The 22904-nt window shown below is 39.9% G+C and overlaps 1 protein-coding gene across 1 annotated transcript in view; it reads left to right on the top strand.

Moving 5' to 3' along the window:
• Positions 1-22904, top strand: part of CHRNA5 (cholinergic receptor nicotinic alpha 5 subunit) — a 257773-nt gene that overhangs the window by 34423 nt on the left and 200446 nt on the right. The window contains exon 3 of the mRNA XM_075576139.1: positions 7924-8033. Coding sequence (XP_075432254.1) covers positions 7924-8033 — 110 coding nt within the window. The remainder of the gene's footprint in view (positions 1-7923; positions 8034-22904) is intronic.

Here is a 22904-nt window from a genome sequence, read left to right as displayed (position 1 = left end):
CTGCCATCCGCAGGGTCCGCTGCCACTGCCGCATCTTCCCTTGGCAGTATCTCACCCGCCTCCGGCACACACGCAGGCAGCCGCCATATTGCCGGGATGCACGCAACTTACTCTTACAGAGCGCACGTCTCCACCAATAATTTATACACTGCACTCTGCCTTTAGCCATGCCCCCCGGCACCCGCATTCACGCCCCCGGCACAGCTGTTCCCGAAAACCAAATACAATGCCGTCCAACCACAGAGTGCTCCACAGCACACCCCTGCTCTGCCCCCTGCCCCTATTGGACCACCTACCTTTATTACCCCAGTCCTTCCTTTGGCTTATTGCTTTGCATAGTCTCCTCTCGAGCAGTTGTGGTTTCTGTGCCATGCTTTCGTTTTGTACTCCGTTCAGGTTTTGACCCAGGCTTGGCTGATTACTCTCTCTTGCTCTCGACCCCAGCTTCCACCTCTCTACGTTTACCTCCAAGACCCCCGGACTCGGCTTTAGTACCACGACCACCCGGATCTCTCCTATCCTCGACCCTCTGCTACAGAACCCACTACGGTACTTCTACTACCCCAGGACCGGCAAGTACCTATCAATTTTTTATTGTATAGCAACATTTGCGCCTGTGTTTTCTTTTTTCCCCCCATATATTACTACTGTGTATAGTGTAACACTGGGGCAGCATTTGTTGTTGCATTTTATTGTTTTATTGTGTTAATTTGTACACTTAGTATTTTTATAAATATATATAAATAAATAAATAAATGGGGGGTCCGCTGTACACTAAGTAGAAAAATGGTAATTTAATATAAATAAATCATCAGGCAATCAACATGCACCAGAGCAACGTACGTTTCAGACAACAAGGTCCTTTCCCAATATCTAATAAGTCAATGAAGCAGGGACAGTATATATAGGAGGAACACACACAAACTGAGCCACAACTGTAATTATCTAAATACAGACAGCTGAGTAGTCAGTGCTGCCTTACAACACTCCTACTGAGTATGCGCAGTAGCTATCAACATACACCCACTACCCTTCTGGTCCAAATCACACATTATTGCAAGTTTGTGTAAATCCACTTACTTAAACTACGAACTGTAGTGTTGTAGGCTTCAGGGCACCCTTCTGACTGCCGATCGCATAGATAAGTTTGGGAGAGACCCGCTGGCATCCTAGGCAACCAGTGCAGCTAGGGCTAGCCTTGTGCATGCGCAGAGCTAAAAACCTCATGGGTGTGGGGGCGGGGCTTAGTAAAGTGACATCACTCGCTGCCAATATAGGTAATTAAAGAATAGTGCAGCCATAACCACCTACACTCCTTCACGTAATCCTAAATCTTCATTATGAAAATTACTACTGTAGCACTGATTCCCCCACCCTATGGGAGATGTGGCGGCTACTGTGTGCGTGCTTTACCTGTGGCTCACAAGAGGCCCGAACCTCCGCAGCTGGGAGCCTGGGGTGTACCTGGATCATCTGGTGACAGTGCCTCCACTTGTGAGGGATCCTGACAGCGCCGGAAAACCCCTTCACAGGACCCAAAACAATAAATACACAGTGTTTATAATAACAAGTTTACTTGAGCTTGCGTGTACCGACTGATCTGTGTGGTTGATTTGAAGTGCTGGTTGTTTAAAGTGTGTGCAGTTAGAACCGGAAGCAGTTGTTTAAAGTGCTAGTTGTTTAAAGTGTGTGCAGTTAGAACCAGAAGCAGTTTGAACAAGGAAGCGGTTAAACAGGGTATAGTATATTGAAGTACAGTTTACTGTTAGTACTTCTAAACTTCATAGTTGCTAGAATGAGCAGGATTGAAAATGCCACTCAATGCACATCTTGCCACATGTATGTGCACTTGGAGCAGCTGTTCCAAGGAGCATACCGCTGTGAGAGGTGTGAGCGGGTGGTCTCTTTAGAATCAGAGATTGCTGATCTGAAGAGGCAACTTGCAATATTGAGGGACATTGGCAATCTTGAAAGGGGTTTAGAGCTCACTGAGCAGGCCCTTGCTTCGACTAGTGGTGCAGATGGTGGCGCTGTTAGTGAGGAGCAGGTAGGTAGCTTGGTTGCTGTTAGTGAGGAGCAGGTAGGTAGCTTGGTTGCTGTTACTGTGGAGCAGGTAGGTAGCTGGGTGACAGTTAGAAGGGGAAGCAGGGGCAATAGGGAGAGGCTGGTCGTTTCTGAGCTGACACATCCCAATAGATTTGCCATGTTGAGTGAAGATATTGGGAATGTTGGGGCAGAAATGGCAAGGCTGGGGGAGACAAATTCCTCTGGCAGCTAGGGGAATAGTTCCTCCAACATAGTGGGGACTCAGGATGCTCAGATACTGTTACACCGGTGCTGCCCGCAGACCAGACCCGTCCCCTGTGTTGAGGTGGGACGTAGGGATACACGCACCCGCAGCAAATGGAGCGTGTCCGGAGTGTGGTGTTATTGTTGCCAGGCCAGGTATAGTAGTGAAGACAATACTTGCCGGTACCGGTAGTAGAGGAGGAGTAGTTATTGCCGTTGCCAGAAGTCACGAAGTCCAAGTAGAGCCAAAATCGAGAGCCAGAGGGGGTAGTCGTCCAATCCGCGTCAATACCTGAGGAGTCACTGATAGATCAGCTGACAATTTTTCAGACATTAAATTTTGATCAAAAATAACCCTTGAACTCAAGCTTTATTATGAAAATGTTATAAATGTATTTTATAAAGTTCTAGTTTAAATTTGTTCTTTGATGTACAGTATTGTGTTGATAATACTCTATATAATGTGTTTTATACATGATAATGGTTGTATTTCCCTGGTTCCTAGGATTTAGGTCCACAATCTGTGTTATGCAGTATATGTGTTTTAATATGTCTTTAAGTTTATCTTTTTGCACATTTTTAACCTTTATTATGTTTATATGTTTTCTATTTTCTTATTTTATTTGCATATAGTTTAGTTGTAACACAACAAGTCTTTCAATTTACTTTTCTTATGTTTTCCTTTTGATTTATTAGGGTTCTTCAATAAGTATTAGTTTAGCCTTGTATAGTTTATTTTCGTTGTAATGCGCATGCCCAGTGAGTAGCAATATACCTCTGAATTGCAGGGATGTTTTGTAATGCATTTGTAGTGTGTTCCTATATTTGCCCTTACCCAATATGGCCACACTGCTTCTGGGACTTCCCTTTGCCCTTAGATCGGCACTGAGTCGCTCTGCGCATGCGCGATGACGCGCGCAGCGTCATGACGTCATCAGGTTCCGATTTTTGGCGCGAAACGGCCCACAGGTAAGAGGGTATATAATGGATGTTATCACATTGTGTTTTATCCTTGAAAAAGAACGCTATGACGTTCGAAACGCGTTGGATGGGTCTTTTGTCACATTAAAGTGCCCTTTTAACTATTTTTCATTTTGGGTCCTTCCTGCTCCATTTGTGCTGGTGCGCTTTTGGTCTCCTTTTCCCCTGTATTGCATTTAGTAGCTGCACAGCCTGCCTACCTACCCTACCAGGATATGAGTATTTGCATTTTTCCAGGGGAACCTGTCAATGAGACTGATGGTAAGTGGGTCTGTACCATATACCATCTGTCTTCAGGAGGATAGTACCCATACTATTACACATTAGGTACTATATCATTTGTTAGTACCCTGGTTTAGTGGTTTGGCTTATTTTGAATATACAGTATATACCTGCATTTGAGCGCTTCAGCTATTTTCTACATTGTTAATGCAAGAAGCCTGACAGATAAAATGGGGGAGCTTGAATTAATAGCTACAAGGGAGCAGTATGATATCATAGGCATTACTGAAACATGGTGGGATGAAACTCATGACTGGACAGTTAATTTAGAGGGTTATTCTCTTTTTCGGAAGGATCAAACAAATAGAAGGGGAGGTGAATTATGTTTATATGTTAAATCGGATCTTAAACCTATTATAAGCGATGATGTCTATGAAGGGAATGATGAAAATGTAGAGACCTTGTGGATAGAAATTAGCAGTGGTGGTAAAAGTATAAAGAAAATGTTTGTGGGAATATGCTATAAACCACCAAATATCTGTGAGATTGAGGAAGCTAAAATACTTTTGCAAATGGAGAAGGAATCAAAACTGGGTCATGTTTGCATAATGGGGGATTTTAATTATCCAGACATAGATTGGGGCAATGAGATTAGCGTTACAACAAAAGGAAACAGGTTTTTGGGGGTACTTAAAGACAATTATATGACTCAAATTATTGAGGAACCAACCAGGAGAGGGGCAGTTCTGGATTTGGTCATATCAAACAATGTAGAAGTAATAACAAATATTCAAATCCTGGAACATTTGGGTAACAGTGATCATAACATGGTCTCATTTGAAATAAATTATCAAAAAACAGATTACTTGGGTTCAACAAAGACCTTAAATTTTAGAAAGGCAGATTTTAATAAACTGAGGTCTAATCTAGTAGTAATACGATAGGATGATGTTTTTGCATGGAAAAATGTAGAAGATAAATGGTCAGTCTTTAAAACATTGTTAGAAAAGCACACTTATCAGTGTATACCCTTGGGTAATAAGTATAAAAGAAATAAGTCAAAACCAATGTGGCTAAATAAACAGCGAGGGGAGGAAATGGACAAGAAGAGGAAGGCATTTAGATTATTTAAGTCAGAAGGGACACATTGTATCAGAATTATAAGGAATGTAACAAAAATTGCAAAAGGGCAATCAAATTAGCAAAAATGGATAATGAAAAAAGGATTGCAATAGAAAGTAAGGTCAACCCTAAAAAGTTCTTTAAGTACCTTAATAACAAAAAAATGAGAAAAGAAAATATAGGACCCTTTTAGTGTGAGATGGGTAGGCAGATAATTGGAGATAAGGAAAAAGCTGAGGTATTAAACAAATTCTTTGTCTCTGTGTTTACCAGGGAAGAATCAAGTTCAATAGTAGTACCGCAAGAGGAAGCCACAACCTCCATATTAATGAACAATTGGTTACACTGGCGACACACTTTATTCGAGCTCGGCTAGTCCCACGAATTCGGGTATACCCGGGTGTATTGAGGTTTGTGACTGTTTTCTGCCCGAGTGCATTGAGGTATTTTCCAGGCAGGGATTGAAGCATTTTATTCCCGCTGGCTGCAATACTGCACAGTATATATATATATATATACTGCATTACAATTCATGAATTTATGCCATCTGGTAGACACGCGAAGCATTGCAGCCTATTAAATCGTAATCATTATCATTTAACAGATCAGCCGCCCGTCAGCCAGGCATGAACCCAGGCTGGGAAGGCAAACACAACGGGGCTTGTCAGAGGTGAGGAGCGGCGCATTCCAGGTATCTGCCAGGTACATACTGGGTATTTGCTCGAATAAAGTGTGTCGGTGCAGTAACTGAGGAAGAAGTTCATAAGTGACTTGAAAAAATTAAAGTAAATAAGGCACCTGGCCCCGATGGCCTACATCCAAGAGTTCCCAAGGAGTTAAGCTCAGTAATAGCCAAACCATTATATTTAATATTCAAGGACTCCATTTCCACAGGCTCAGTACCACAAGATTGGCGCAAAGCAGATGTGGTGCCTATATTTAAAAAGGGAGCTAGATCACAACCGGGAAATTACAGACCTGTAAGCCTGACTTCAATAGTAGGGAAACTACTTGAAGGTTTAATACGGGATAATATTCAGGAATACCTAATGGAAAACAAAATTATTAGTAATAGTCAGCATAGATTTATGATGGATAGATCTTGCCAAACTAACCTTATTTGTTTCTTTGAGGAGGTAAGTAGGAATTTAGACCAGAGTAATGCAGTTGATGTGGTCTACTTAGATTTTGCAAAGGCTTTTGATACGGTTTCACACAAGAGGTTGGTGTACAAAATAAAGAAAACTGGACTCAGTAATAATATATGCACCTGGATTGAAAACTGGTTAAAGGACAGACAACAGAGGGTTGTCATAAATGGAACTTTTTCAGGTTGGGCTAAAGTCGTGAGTGGAGTACCTCAGGGATCGGTACTGGGACCCCTGCTTTTTAACTTGTTTATTAATGACCTTGAGTTTGGGATTGAGCAAAGTCTCCATCTTTGCTGATGATACTAAATTGTGTAAGGTAATAGAATCAGAGCAGGATGTAATTTCTCTTCAGAAGGACTTGGAGAGACTGGAAACGTGTGCAGATAAGTGGCAAATGAGGTTTAAAACAGATAAATGTAAATTTATGCATTTGGGATGCAAGAATAAAAAGGCGACTTACAAATTAAATGGAGATATATTGGGGGAATCCTTGATGGAGAAGGATTTAGGAGTGCTTGTAGCCAGCAGGCTTAGCAATAGTGCCCAATGTCATGCAGTAGCTGCAAAGGCAAACAAGATCTTATCTTGCATCAAATGGGCAATTGATGGAAGGGAAGTAAACATAATTATGCCCCTTTACAAAGCACTAGTAAGACCACACCTTGAATATGGAGTACAATTTTGGGCACCAGTCCTAAGAAAAGACATTATGGAACTAGAGAGAGTGCAGAGAAGAGCCACCAAATTAATAAAGGGGGTGGACAATCTAACTTATGTTGAGAGGCTAGCTAAATTAGATTTATTTACATTAGAAAAGAGGCGTCTAAGAGGGGATATGATAACTATATACAAATATATTCGGGGACAATACAAGGAGCTTTCAAAAGAACTATTCATCCCACGGGCAGTACTAATGACTCGGGGCCATCCCTTAAGATTGGAGGAAAGGAGATTTCACCAGCAACAAAGGAAAGGGTTCTTTACAGTAAGGGCAGTTCAAATGTGGAATTCATTACCCATGGAGACTGTGATGGCAGATACAATAGATTTGTTCAAAAAAAGGTTAGACATCTTTTTAGATGGGAAAGTTATACGGGGATATACCAAATAAGTATACATGGGAAGGATTCTGTTTCACTGTGTGGTCAGAGGAAAAGGCATGAGGGGCTTTATTGGGTACATGCTATGCTGTATACATTTTTATCTGCACTGTGTGGGAAAAAAATATTATTCTCTTTTGAACATTATATAGAAGATCTCCATTTTCAAGCAGCTGAGATATCTCAATGTACAAAGACAAAAGAAACAGCGCAAAAAACCTCATAGTGTAGTATATAAAATTATATTGTGGTAAAACAGGTGAGTATTGCACGTACATCAATTCAATAGTTACTAGCAGTACATGTTTTGGACATGTTACCAGTCAGCTACAGATGGTGGGAAAGGATCACCGGATAACTCCCCTTCTCCTCTCAAGTCTCGCTTGTGGTATCGCTCAGGACGCCGTGATGCAGGGCAGCAGCCCCTCATCATGGATACAGCAGCCCAATGGAGTACAGCTGTCTCCCGACGTGTTGACTGTGGCAGTTTGCGGTGGAAGCAGGCTCTCAGTCTCTCAGTCACTGGCTTCAGGCGTGTGTCTGCACGTGTGGCGTCTGCTTGACGGGGATATACCAAATAAGTATACATGGGAAGGATTCTGTTTCACTGTGTGGTCAGAGGAAAAGGCATGAGGGGCTTTATTGGGTACATGCTCTGCTGTATACATTTTTATCTGCACTGTGTGGGAAAAAAATATTATATCTCCATTTTCAAGCAGCTGAGATATCTCAATGAAAAGAAAACTTAGAAAAAACATTGGGATTATATTGAGGGCAGACATTGGTCTTTCATTCAAGTTTTCATGGCAAAAACACATGTTCCCATTTAGAGCCTTACTTTGACAAACAAACCATGCTTAAAACAAACATTTTAATATGTTTTTAACATGTTAGTTTAAAAAATGTAACAAAAACATAATGTGATTGTTGAGAATATAAATGTTTGGCACTAATAAGTTTAGCAATTATCATTACGTAAGTATTTTAATAAACCTTTTTATTTAACTCTAGTATTATAATTTATGAGTAATCTCAGCTCTTTTATGTTTTGTTTTTAGGAATGGGTTGATGTCAAATTGAGATGGGACCCCAATGAATTTGCTGGAATAACATCAATTCGTGTTCCTTCAGATTCGGTCTGGATACCAGATATTGTTCTGTATGACAAGTAAGATTGTACATTTTTTTTAAATATTTTTTTAAATTTGTATTTTTACAAGTTTTATTTAGGAGGGGGGTACAAAAGAAAAAAAAATAGGTGCGGGAGGGGGGCTACATGTCCATCTTGGCATGGTTAACAGTAAAGTACATCCATTTATACTTTATTACACATACATTTACATTTTGGCTTGGTTTATATTACGACACATTTTTACTGGCTAGAAAAAGAATGACAAGAACATTTTTAAGCATTAGCTTCCCAGTAGATCATCCATGGTATCCATATCTTTTAGATATCCTTCATATCTGTCTTGGATTAAGAAAAAAACTCAGAAGCGCACCAAGGGTTAAGGAAAATGTATTAGACAATAAGTATGATAAAATGTAAAAACTTACACATCATATTAAAAATGTCCAGTAGCGGCCAGTACAAGAATGGTGGAGCCAGGAGGATGGGTAGGCGCAGGAGGTATTGTCTGATGTTTGCAGTTCAGTCCTGCGCGCTGGGGCTGGCTTGCCCGGCAAGGCTCAGATCTTACTTCCGGGTTGCGGCTGTCGCAGGACCCGTATGGAGCTGCCCTCCGATCGCCTGTGTACTTCACGTCCCACTCGAGCAGGTAAAACCAGCTCAAAGCTTCGTAAGAAGCTGGGACTTGTACAACCAAACGTCTGGGCACCAACAAGTACTGTATATACTCCGCAATGCGTTTCACATTATTCAGTGCTTCATCAGTCTGTATAGAGACACCTATGAGGGGGCCTTTTATGCAGACACTCCGATCCAATTACCCAATTAATTATTTAAATAACTAAATGTAAACGTAGGATATATTATATATGCTGAGTATCTACCAAGCTAAAGGTGTATGTGAACACTTACCTAAGGAGGTGAGATAGTTACTAGTGTTTGTAGATATCCACAACACAAAGGTACCATATAGAGATTAATTGAGAGGAGTGTTTAAATCCTATACTGCTAAAGGCTGTCCCTGTAGGTGTTGAATACATTCTTAATCATACATAAATAGTATCACTAAGCCACAATTAATACCATAATTAACAATAAAATAAAAGATTAAAAGAATGTATAGGGGGATGAAGAACAAGTGGGAGGGGGGAGGGAGGGAGAGGGGGGATAGGGGGGGGGAGGAGAAAGGGGAGAGGAACAGGGGGGAGGGGGACATGAGGAAGGGAAAAGAAGAGGGGGAGGGGGGGGGGAAAGGGAGGAGTTGGACTGAGAGAGGGGGGGGGAAAGGTGGGGAAGGGGGAGGGGGTGGGGTTTGGGGAGGAAAAGAAAAATAGAAAGAATGGAAAGAGTGGGGGGGGGAGGAGGAGAGGGGGATCCCAGTAGATCATCCATGGTATCCATATCTTTTAGATATCCTTCATATCTGTCTTGGATTAAACTGGGAAGTTTTTCCATTATCATAATATAATTTAGTTTGTTTTTGACCTCTGCTATTGTCGGTGGATCATTCTGCTTTCAGTTTTTAGCTGTACCTGCCTTTGCTGATGACAGAATATGTATCATTAATTTGTCAACGTTCCTCTCTATATCCTCTATTTGTTTTAGGATTAATACTGTCTCTACTGTATATTCCATGGGAAGTCTAGTCCCGTAATTCTCTTTATTAGTCTTTTAATTTTTCTCCAAAATATTGCTATCTTCGAACATGGCCACCACATAAGCTTGAATGAGCCTATTTGGCTGCAATTGCTTCAATATAGGGGGGAGGAAGCCGGAAAAAATTAGTGAAGTCTGGCTGGGGTATAATACCACCTTTGTAGTATCTTGAGATTGATTTCTCTGGTTGCCGAGTACCGAGATTATCTAGCTGATCTCTCATATATTTCCATCCACTCAACTCTCTCCATTGCTCACCCAATATAATTTTCCCAGTCCAGTTTGTTTTTACTTGGCAACTTGACTTTCTGTGGGATCAGGGTCTGGTATAATTGTAACGTATATATATGCATATAAGTGTCATAGGAGTGCTACTAAGCATGGCAATATATATTTAAAATTAGACAAAACATGAAACACAGACAGAGCCCAGTGCTACATCCATTGACACAAATACATGGTACAGTGCCTATATATATATTTATATATTTTTGATATTCATTTGGAGTGCTGCCTCTGATATTCGTCCATGTGCGGTATCGTATTGCCTATATATATATATATATATATAGGCAATACGATACTGCACGTGGACGAATATCAGAGGCAGCACTCCAAATGAATATCAAAAATCCTGTATTATTCAACAAAACATCATATCCAACGTTTCGGTCCTCAAACGGGATCTTTGTCAAGGTGATGATTATTAGAGTGAACTAAGAACACATATAAATACCCACAGAAACCCCAAAATCAACAGGTGCAGCATATAAATTGATTAAAACAAAAATCACATCCATAATGTTAAACCCCTGTGTCCTGGCAGTGTATCAGCCTTCTCTGCAGCTCCTAAGCCAGGGTGTGCAGCGCACAGCAGTTAAGAAGGAGCAGGTCTTGCAAAAAATATTAAGTCCTTTATTTAGCAATTCATGGTGTGGGACAACAGCAAACCTTCAACGCGTTTCGTTCAAAGGAACTTTATCAAGAAGTGCTGTGTATGTTAAAACCAACAGTTTAAATACAGCTGACTGCCTAATTTCGCGCCAAATCGTGACGTCATTAGATGTGTGTTAGCCAATGAGGATCGTAGTCTTCGCGCATGCACGCGGCGCCAGAATACTCTATGATCACCTCTATGGTATAACTAATCCCCGTGCATGCGCGCGACGCCAGAGTGCCAGGGATCCCCTGCTACCGTCAGCCGTGTCATACAGGAGACACACGCCCCTCCGGGCGGTTCCACACGCGCAGGCACGCCTCTGACTGATACAGAGTAACACCCCCTCCTCCATGACCCGCGCATGCGCTGAGGCTTCCCCATAATGTTAAATCAATAAATTACATCCCTACCCCACAACAGGTTACGGAGGATGTAGTGATGTGGAAAAAACTAATAATAAAAACTGATATTGATTTAAGCTGGGGGATGTGAGGCAGTGAGCTGTATTATAAAGAAAAATACATATGGGCAAAATATGAATATACAGATGCATACAAAAACAAACATGAATACTTTTGATAAACAAAAGAATTATATAGTTACACTTTAAGGAAAAGAAAAACATATAACAAGACAGTTTATTATTAAAAATTATATTAATCAAAAAACTTAAATGTTAAAATTAAGCAATAAAAACATGTTAAAAAAGCAACAAATGTGTCTTGTGCCTCAAATAAACAACAGCAGATTGCATGCCCCGCTGGATGGAAATAGTAATCATATACTGTAGGTTTAACATTCAATACATTTCTATTTAATGTGGAGTGTCGTACATAATATACATTATAATTTTAAACAACTTAACCTGACCATGAAAACTTTTTATAAGTGATATAGTACCTCAGACATACTGTAAGTAGTTTAATCATAAAACAAGAAGTGGAGGCTATGTTAGAAATTTGTCTTATAATGCTTCAAATTGAGTTTTCTAGAAAAATCCAAAATACCAATTGTAAATATTGCTTTACCTTAAATGTATAGGACAGGGTATGGATATATCTTCATGGAGATGTATATTGTTTTACTCAGGCCATACTTTGTGTTATATAGGGGTACGAATAAATCTCAATTGAAGGCTTTTAAACATATTTTTGGATCGATTTGTAGACTGAGGTATAATATACTGTTTTCTATATTGTTTTTTCAAAGACAGATAACACTCATTTAAGAAAATGGTTGATATTCCATTCTACATTCATTCCATCAGGGAACCTAGTTCTTAATGTAAATATCCAGTAGGATTCTCTACAGTCTAATGTTTTCACAATGTTACCCCCTCTTTCTTTTCTGATTATCTTCTCAATGCCTACAAATGAGAAGTTACTGATGCCTCCCTGCCCACATTCCGAAAAATGTTTGGAGACAGGGTGTTCCATATCTTTTTTGCGTATCAGCCTGCAATGTTCTTGCATCCTTATTTTTAACGCCCTTGTGGTCCTGCCGACATATCTCCTCCCACAGCCACAAGTGATGAGATACACTACAAATGTCGTATTACAATTAATAAAATTGTGTATAGTGTGGCGTTTGTGTGGACTGTGGGAGAAGATATGCCGTGCGGGTTTCATGAACTGACACATGTTGCAATGATTGCATCTAAAGGATCCTTTGGTCACAAAATGATCTGAGCTCTTAACTGGTGTTGATACTACACTGGGGGATAGAAATGTAGCCAATGTCTTGGCTCTTCTGTATACAAATTTAGGACCCTTGTCTATATATTGGTCACAAAATGATCTGAGCTCTTAACTGGTGTTGATACTACACTGGGGGATAGAAATGTAGCCAATGTCTTGGCTCTTCTGTATACAAATTTAGGACCCTTGTCTATATATTCCTTAAGAATTGGATCCATCCTTAATAATTCCCAATGCTTATTCACAATTTTATTTACTTGACTGCTTGATTTGCTATATTGTGAAATAAACAACGGACAGGTCCCGTCCTCTTTGTTGTCTCTTTTTGTTTCAGTGTGTACGCCCCCCCTCCTTATTCTGGACACAGACGGCATTACTGTTGCTCGTTCAATTCCTTTGACCTCCTGTAGTGTAGTCTGGAGGGTCTCCCGATCATATCCTCTCTCAACAAATTTATTTGTCAGCTCCTCAGACTGAGTCACGAAACTGCCAAGAGTTGAACAGTTCCGTCTCAGTCTGAGGTACTGACCCTTGGGTATTCCCTTGATCACAGATCTGGGGTGGCAACTGTCCGCTCTAAGAAATGAATTCCGGGAATTTGGTTTCTTATAAATATCAGATTGTATTTTTTGATTGATGTCTATGTAAAATAGAATGTCCAGGTAGCTAATATGATGGGTATGGTAATTAATAGTGAGGTGAATATCAAAAGTGTTGTTATTTAAATATTCTATAAATTCTAATAAAGTGTCAGTGTTCCCGTGCCAAATAAAAATAAGATCGTCAATAAAACGCTTATAGAAAATAATATTGTGCCTGTAAGGATTTGTGCTACCAAAGATAAAATTATTCTCCCACCACCCCATGAAAAGGTTGGCATAGGAGGGGGCAAAACTTGTCCCCATTGCCGTCCCCCGAAGTTGCAGATAAAATTTGTGATCAAAAAGAAAATAATTGTGAGTGAGTAAAAAAAGTATTGATTCCATAATAAAAGTGGTTGTAAGTATTGAGCTTCCTGGACATTCTATGAAATGGCAGACAGCCGTCATGCCCAGATCATGTTGAATGATCGAGTATAGGGAGACCACATCCATAGTAACCCACAGGTAATCCTGATTCCAACTAATATGTTGTAATTTAGTCAGCAAGTCCCCTGAGTCCAGAACAAAGGAAGGCAAATTTCTAACAAAGGGTTGCAAATATGCATTCACATATTGAGACAAACCATCTCCCAAAGATCCAATGCTAGAGACTATTGGCCGACCTGGAGGGTCGACCAAAGTCTTATGGATCTTTGGGAGATGGTGATATATGGGAATGATAGGATGGCGATTGATAATAAAGTCTGGTTCATGTTTAGTCAATACATGTGTGGCTGTCCCCAGATCTACCAGCTCAAGGAGTTCCCTCAAAAAACAATCTGTGGGGTCCCGTGGTAGCACAGAATAGGAGGACACATCTCCAAGTTGGCGGAATGCCTCCTTGAAGTAGTCAGTCCTACTCTGTACCACCACAGCACCCCCCTTATCTGCATTCTTTATTACTAGCATAGTGTTCTCTTGTAGTGACTTAATAGCAATTATCTCCTCTTTATTGAGGTTGTCATACCTTGAAGGGGAAAAGGAAAAACCCTGAGCTAGCAATCTGAGATCACGGACCACAAGGTTCTCAAACATATTCAGATATGGGCCTTTAGCAAAAGTGGGGTAAAAAACAGATTTCTCCCTGAGCTTGGATTCCCAATCTCCTAGAATGTGTGTTTGTGTGTCTTCTAAAGTGTTACCTTCTAAGAAAAGATCTTCCATATCCCTGAGTATACAATCGTCTCTGAAAGAGTCAGGAGTTCCTATATCTGGGGAGGAAGATGGTGAGCAAGAAGGATTAGTTGTTTTACAAGTGGTTAAATTAGGTACCTCACAAGGTACTTCACCTGGAGTTGTCACTGTCTGAGGCCCACCTCCATTATTCGAATGATGGAAGAATTTTTTTAAAGTAAGTTTACGCACAAACTTATGGACATCGACCACTACACCAAAGAGATCGATGTCCATAGTGGGAGCATATTTTAACCCTTTGTTAAGGAGTGAGGTCTCAGCATGTGACAACTCCATACCTGAGATGTTAATGACATTATTAGTACAAATTAATAATTCTTTTTCCTTTTGTTTGCCCTCTTGCCTCCCGTGTCTTTTCTCCCCCCCCTCCTTGTCCTCTTTCGTCTCTCCTGAACATAAGATAGTTTTTTGACTGTTGGTCAGTTTGATAAGTGTCACTCTGTTTCGCAGATGTTGGTTCCCCCCGGGCCATGGAACCGTCTGATGGACGCCTCTCATCTCTGGGATGATCAGTATTCCCCCGTTGTGAATTATTGGATCTATTTTCCATGTCCATAAATGAGACCGAGTGTGATGTAGTCTCCACATCAGACAGTTCAGAGTCCCCACTTTGGTAATCAAAATTACTCGTTTTTAAAATAGATTTGCTTGGGGTTGATCTGCGTGATTGATTATTGGATGTATCCCTTGAAAAACGGTCAAATACAGGAACAGTTCTCTGCCAGTTGTATATCTGATTTTTTTCGTAATCGATACGATCACGATCATATTTGTTTTGTTTACGTATCATAATTTCTCTTTCTGCCTCCTCCACAGTCTTGGCTAATATCTGGTCATATTTGGAAAAGCCCTCAATGTCCTTAAATTTCCGCAGTTTATCTTGAAGTTCTTTAATCTGTGTGTCTAGTGTTGATTTCTCTTTGATCTTGTGTTGCAAAATTAATTCCATTAGGCCAAAGGAACAGGTATTCAACATGGTGATCCACTGTTCTTCAAAATTTTTATCAGGGAAACCAAAAGTTGGTGCTTTCTTCACTCTCAGGCCCCGTGGAATTCTTTTCATTTTGAGGTAATTCTCTGTGGCAACAATATCCCACCAAATTCGGGTTTTATAAATCAACAGTCTTTCTAATTTTTGAAAATATATTTTCAAATCACAGATATCATTTGTGTCAGTTTCTACTACATTTTCAAAGACTCGAAGGGCTTTTTTCCTTCTACACGTATCATCTCCACAATTAAAAGTGTATGCAACAGGAGTTGTATTTTCTTGTAAATCCTCCATATCATCCATTGGGGTTCCCACAGACAGTATATGTCAATGTCCATAAAACAATTTGAAAAAATGCACAGACCTGCTCCTATTGAGAACAAACAATTGTATGCATTCATATAACGAATTCCTTAATTCATCGCCAGTCCACTTATGCACGAGCCACCATATAGGAGAAAACGTGATTTGTATGATTGTAATGGTGCTCAAAAAGTGCTGGGACTGTATTTGAAGGAAGGGAGCATTAGCTGGGTAATCAACAATTCAACTATTGGTACTGAGCCTTTAAGAGGGCATAAGGTACCCTGAAGGTTGGAGTGGGTTGCCAAGAGACAGCCCCCCCCTTCCTCATTGGGTAGCCCCAGGTATAGTACTCACTGTAGTATTCTTATTTTCCTTCCCCAGTCTCCCTTCCAGAGCGTGCAGCTGTAGTAGAGTGTAGATCCAAAGCCAGGGTGTGCAGCGCACAGCAGTTAAGAAGGAGCAGATCTTGCAAAAAATATTAAGTCCTTTATTTAGCAATTCATGGTGTGGGACAACAGCAAACCTTCAACGCGTTTCGTTCAAAGGAACTTTATCAAGAAGTGCTGTGTATGTTAAAACCAACAGTTTAAATACAGCTGACTGCCTAATTTCGCGCCAAATCGTGACGTCATTAGATGTGTGTTAGCCAATGAGGATCGTAGTCTTCGCGCATGCGCGCGGCGCCAGAATACTCTATGATCACCTCTATGGTATAACTAATCCCCGTGCATGCGCGCGACGCCAGAGTGCCAGGGATCCCCTGCTACCGTCAGCCGTGTCATACAGGAGACACACGCCCCTCCGGGCGGTTCCACACGTGCAGGCACGCCTCTGACTGATACAGGGTAACACCCCCTCCTCCATGCCCCGCGCATGCGCTGAGGCTTCCCCATAATGTTAAATCAATAAATTACATCCCTACCCCACAACAGGTTACGGAGGATGTAGTGATGTGGAAAAAACTAATAATAAAAACTGATATTGATTTAAGCTGGGGGATGTGAGGCAGTGAGCTGTATTATAAAGAAAAATACATATGGGCAAACTATGAATATACAGATGCATACAAAAACAAACATGAATACTTTTGATAAACAAAAGAATTATATAGTTACACTTTAAGGAAAAGAAAAACATATAACAAGACTGTTTATTATTAAAAATTATATTAATCAAAAAACTTAAATGTTAAAATTAAGCAATAAAAACATGTTAAAAAAGCAACAAATGTGTCTTGTGCCTCAAAAAAACAACAGCAGATTGCATGCCCCGCTGGATGGAAATAGTAATCATATAGGTTTAACATTCAATGTTAATCGGAATGTGGGCAGGGAGGCATCAGTAACTTCTCATTTGTAGGCATTGAGAAGATAATCAGAAAAGAAAGAGGGGGTAACATTGTGAAAACATTAGACTGTAGAGAATCCTACTGGATATTTACATTAAGAACTAGGTTCCCTGATGGAATGAATGTAGAATGGAATATCAACCATTTTCTTAAATGAGTGTTATCTGTCTTTGAAAAAACAATATAGAAAACAGTATATTATACCTCAGTCTACAAATCGATCCAAAAATATGTTTAAAAGCCTTCAATTGAGATTTATTCGTACCCCTATATAACACAAAGTATGGCCTGAGTAAAACAATATACATCTCCATGAAGATATATCCATACCCTGTCCTATACATTTAAGGTAAAGCAATATTTACAATTGGTATTTTGGATTTTTCTAGAAAACTCAATTTGAAGCATTATAAGACAAATTTCTAACATAGCCTCCACTTCTTGTTTTATGATTAAACTACTTATGTCTGAGGTACTATATCACTTATAAAAAGTTTTCATGGTCAGGTTAAGTTGTTTAAAATTATAATGTATATTATGTACGACACTCCACATTAAATAGAAATGTATTGAATGTTAAACCTATATGATTACTATTTCCATCCAGCGGGGCATGCAATCTGCTGTTGTTTATTTGAGGCACAAGACACATTTGTTGCTTTTTTAACATGTTTTTATTGCTTAATTTTAACATTTAAGTTTTTTGATTAATATAATTTTTAATAATAAACTGTCTTGTTATATGTTTTTCTTTTCCTTAAAGTGTAACTATATAATTCTTTTGTTTATCAAAAGTATTCATGTTTGTTTTTGTATGCATCTGTATATTCATATTTTGCCCATATGTATTTTTCTTTATAATACAGCTCACCGCCTCACATCCCCCAGCTTAAATCAATATCAGTTTTTATTATTAGTTTTTTCCACATCACTACATCCTCCGTAACCTGTTGTGGGGTAGGGATGTAATTTATTGATTTAACATTATGGGGAAGCCTCAGCGCATGCGCGGGGCATGGAGGAGGGGGTGTTACCCTGTATCAGTCAGAGGCGTGCCTGCGCGTGTGGAACCGCCCGGAGGGGCGTGTGTCTCCTGTATGACACGGCTGACGGTAGCAGGGGATCACTGGCACTCTGGCGTCGCGCGCATGCACGGGGATTAGTTATACCATAGAGGTGATCATAGAGTATTCTGGCACCGCGCGCATGCGCGAAGACTACGATCCTCATTGGCTAACACACATCTAATGACGTCACGATTTGGCGCGAAATTAGGCAGTCAGCTGTATTTAAACTGTTGGTTTTAACATACACAGCACTTCTTGATAAAGTTCCTTTGAACGAAACGCGTTGAAGGTTTGCTGTTGTCCCACACCATGAATTGCTAAATAAAGGACTTAATATTTTTTGCAAGACCTGCTCCTTCTTAACTGCTGTGCGCTGCACACCCTGGCTTTGGATCTACACTCTACTACAGCTGCACGCTCTGGAAGGGAGACTGGGGAAGGAAAATAAGAATACTACAGTGAGTACTATACCTGGGGCTACCCAATGAGGAAGGGGGGGGCTGTCTCTTGGCAACCCACTCCAACATTCAGGGTACCTTATGCCCTCTTAAAGGCTCAGTACCAATAGTTAAATTGTTGATTACCCAGCTAATGCTCCCTTCCTTCAAATACAGTCCCAGCACTTTTTGAGCACCATTACAAACATACAAATCACGTTCTCTGCAGCTCCTGTTTTCTTCCTGTTAGGGTGAAGCAATGGTGCTCAAAGTGCTGTGTGTGTGTTTCTGAAGGGAGGGAGAGCACTGGGTATTAAGGTATCAATTCATATGTATATATACTCAGTCCATAATCATGGGGGGGGCACCAGAGTACCCTGAAGGTTGGGGTAGTTTGTCCAAGGACACCCTCCTCCACCTCATTGGGATAGCCCCTTGTGAGTACTCACTGTCTCAGTCACCTCCAGAGTCTCCCTTCCAATGCGTGCTGCTGTATAGAGTGAAGTCCAGTAATGTGAGGTGTGCAGCGCACAGCATCCAAGCGAGAGCAGGTCTGGCAAAAACTTTCTTTATTGTCAAGGCATAAACATGAGGGACGCAGCCCTTCTACGTGTTTCGTGCAAAGCACTTTATCAAGATGAAAGTTTTTGCCAGACCTGCTCTCGCTTGGATGCTGTGCGCTGCACACCTCACATTCCTGTTTACTTCCTGATATATAAAACGCATGTGCTGCACATACACCAGTAAATGGTTAATTAGCAGTGCTGCTAGTCTAAGAAACAAGTCAAATAACACTACACATATAAAGACTACATATATGAAATGACAATGGTCTCTAGCTATAAGGAGCAAGCAGGACACACCAACAAATGAAATAAATAACTATATCAAATTAATGAATAACATTATAGGAGTCTGAATAGATGACCATATGCAGCAGTTAAAATTAAAACACCCAATATCAAAGTGAGAAAACATACTAAATGTGAACATATACTGTATAATGATGTGTACTGACCAAAAGATTTATAATAAATAACTGAAATAACACAAATCATTACTGCAACTTATACTAACCATCAAAATAAATCATACATTTGTCTATAATTTGTCATATTGGAAATAGGTATTTTGTTATCAACCTAAAACACATAGAACTAAGAGTGCATCGAACAATAACAACTGTAGCATGACCACACACCGCAATGGCAGTCATCAGCTGTCACTCAATACACATAGATATAGTGAGTATATAACAATTAATTTCCAAAAATACCGACTTGACGTATAAAAAGTATTTCAGGTCTATCTGGTAGAACTTAATGGACATGCTGAATCATTAATAAACATAGAACATGTTATGTCATGAACTGATAATCAGAAAACCTGTAGTGTGGAATCAAAAACATAAATGGTAGATGGCATAAAGAGTGCGTCCGCCAGTACTAGAAACATATCCATCAGATCATCAAGGATAATCAGTAAGAAACTTATTGGTAGTAAGCAAACAAATTGTATGCACAGACATAGTCCGGATAGCAGATGAGAAGATGTCCTATAGACTCCAATCCTGGGGACGAAAAGTCACCTATTATAGATGAGAACTATCTGGACAAATTTGTTATAAAAAGCAACTCAATTGAAATTCCTCGTTTAACCCACGAGGACTTAATGTGTCCAAATTATAGATTGTTCTTGCTTCAAGTTGCAATAGGGATCTCTTGCGATCTCCTCCTCTGGATGGTGCCTTGACCTGTGCAATTGGCATACACCTCAAGGTCGCACGGCTGTGTTTCATCTCCTTAAAGTGACGAGCCACTGGTTGCTGTGTTAAATCTTCCTTGTTATCCGCATCTGCTAAAGCCTTCCTGATTGCTGAACGATGAAGACTCAGCCGTTCCTTCACCATACATATCGTCTTGCCAATGTAATATAGGCCACATGGACACCTAATAAAATATATCACATATTTTAAGATCCGATGTCCTTGATGAGGATGTGGAAAAGTTTTTCCCAACACCATGTATTGGCAATTAACACAGCCACGACATTTAAACACACCAATAGGTTTATTTAACCAGGAAAGGTTTTTAGAATATTTTGAACTTGGATCCGCACGGACAAGAAGATCTCCCAAGTTACGACCTCTCCGGTAACAAAAACGGGGTGGTTCTTTGAAAAATTGTCCAATATGTTTGCCCTTGGATAAAATATGGGTGTGTTGTAAAATACTCTTTCTAATAAAGCTTGATGCTGTCGTGTATGTGCTTTTGCTGTTAAAGCGATTATCGCATGCCTGTTTCTGTTGTGGTATCAATAATGTTGATCTTTGTACGTTTTTTGCTTTTTCTAAAGCTGAGGTCACATCCTTAGTGCTATACCCCCGTGCCAGAAAACAATCTTTCATTTCATCCAATGCTACCTCTAATCTTTCAGGATCACTTGTTATTTTTATGACCCTTAAGAACTGTGAGAAAGGTAAACCTTTTTTCATTGGTGCTGGATGGTGACTGGATGCTAGCAAAAGAGTGTTCTTATCTGTGACTTTTTTATACATCCTTGTCGCCAAATGACCATTGTCCTTGTAGACCACAGTGTCAAGAAAAGAAACCTCTATTGTGCTGAAATTCAATGTGAAGCGTATAGTAGATGGAATACTGTTAAGCATATCGACAAATGCTAATAACTACAATTCTGATCCTGACCAGAGTAAAAACAGGTCATCAATGTAGCAAAAAAGCCTGATGATGTGTTTTATTTATTTATTTATAAAATATTTTACCAGGAAGTAATACATTGAGAGTTACCTCTCGTTTTCAAGTATGTCCTGGGCACAGAGTAAAACAAATAATACATGGTTACAAGTACAGTTACATAAATGAACAAGGTATACATTATATACAGAGACATTGCGTGCACAGTTAAAGAAAATATATATTATGAGCGTATGAAACAGTTACAGACCAGATTAAAGTGTGAGACAGCCTTAGATTTGAAAGAACTTAAGCTGGTGGTGGATATGAGAGTCTCTGGTAGGTTGTTCCAGTTTTGGGGTGCATGGAAGGAGAAGGAGGAACGTCCGGATACTTTGTTGAGCCTTGGGACCATGAATAGTCTTTTGGAGTCTGATCTCAGGTGATAGGTGCTGTATGTGGTAGGGGTGAGGAGCTTGTTCAGGTAGCTTGGTAGCTTGCCCAGAAAATATTTGAGGGTGAGACAGGAAAGATGAACTTTGCGCCTAGACTCTAGTGATGACCAATCTAGTTCTTTGAGCATTTCGCAGTGATGTGTGTTATAGTTGCATTGGAGAACAAAACGACAAATTGAATTGTAGAGGGTGTCAAGTTTGCTAAGGTGGGTTTGAGGAGCCGAGCCATATACTATGTCTCCATAGTCAATAATTGGCATTAGCATCTGCTGTGCAATACGCTTTCTGACCAGGAGACTTAGGGAGGATTTGTTCCTGTAAAGTACCCATAGTTTGGTATAGGTCTTGGTTGTCAGGGTATCAATGTGCATCCCGAATGTTAAGTGGGAGTCAAACCATAAGCCCAGGTATTTAAAACTAATGACAGGTGTTAGGGTGGTGTTAGCGTTGGTTCTAATCAGGAGCTCAGTCACTGGAATCTTTACAAATTTAGTCTTGGTCCCAAATACCATTGTTATAGTGTTGTCAGTGTTTACTATATACTTTATTACCAAAAAAATGCAGTTGTTCATATGAGTCCATAAATAGATTCGCATATGATGGGGCCATGTTGGACCCCATCGCTGTACCCATGAGTTGCAAATAAAAATTATTTTCGAATTTAAAGTAATTTTTGTGTAAAATTACATCCATGAGTAATAGCAAAAAATCTATTGGAGGTCCAAAAATAGTACCACATACCCTCAGTATGATCAATATTAGAATTCAAACTAGTAACATCCATGGTAGCCAGAATTATCCCTTCTGAGACGTCACTGATAGTACCTAATTGATTTATAAAATCTGTTGTGTCTTTAATGTACGTGCTCATCTTGGCTACCAAGGGTTGCAGAAAAAAATCTACATATTGGGAGAGGGGATGAGTAAGTGACCCCCTGGCCCAAATAATTGGCCTGCCCGGTGGTGATGTGGTAGATTTATGAATCTTAGGTAAGATGTATATGACTGGAATGATGGGATTAGATTGTATAAGAAATGTACTTGTTTCTTCTGAGATCCATCTATTAGTAAGGCCCAGATTAATGATGGTATCAATTTCTTGTTTGTAACAAGCTGTTGGATCCATGGGTAACAATTTGTAGTGTGTGCTAATCCCAAACTGTTTCTCAATTTATTGCCTATAAAAAGTGTAGGGCATCACTACCACGCCCCCACCCTTATCCGCTGATCTGATAATAATCTCAGTGTTGGTACTTAGGGATTTAATTGCTGCATGTTCATCCATGGAAAGATTGGAATAACTTGTTTTATAATTTCTGATTTTATCCCTCGTGTCCAGTTCTACCATATGCATAAAAGTATGTATACTATGATTATGTGACTGTGGATCAAAAGTACTGCGAGGTTTAAATTTACTAACCTGGTCAGTAGAAACAGTATTGGGCATAATGGTTGAAGTTCTATTAAAGAAATCTTTCAATTTCA

Source organism: Ascaphus truei, chromosome 18 (genome assembly GCF_040206685.1).
Source record: "Ascaphus truei isolate aAscTru1 chromosome 18, aAscTru1.hap1, whole genome shotgun sequence".
NCBI classification, from domain to species: domain Eukaryota; kingdom Metazoa; phylum Chordata; class Amphibia; order Anura; family Ascaphidae; genus Ascaphus; species Ascaphus truei.
This window is presented reverse-complemented; position numbering and strand designations above follow the sequence as displayed.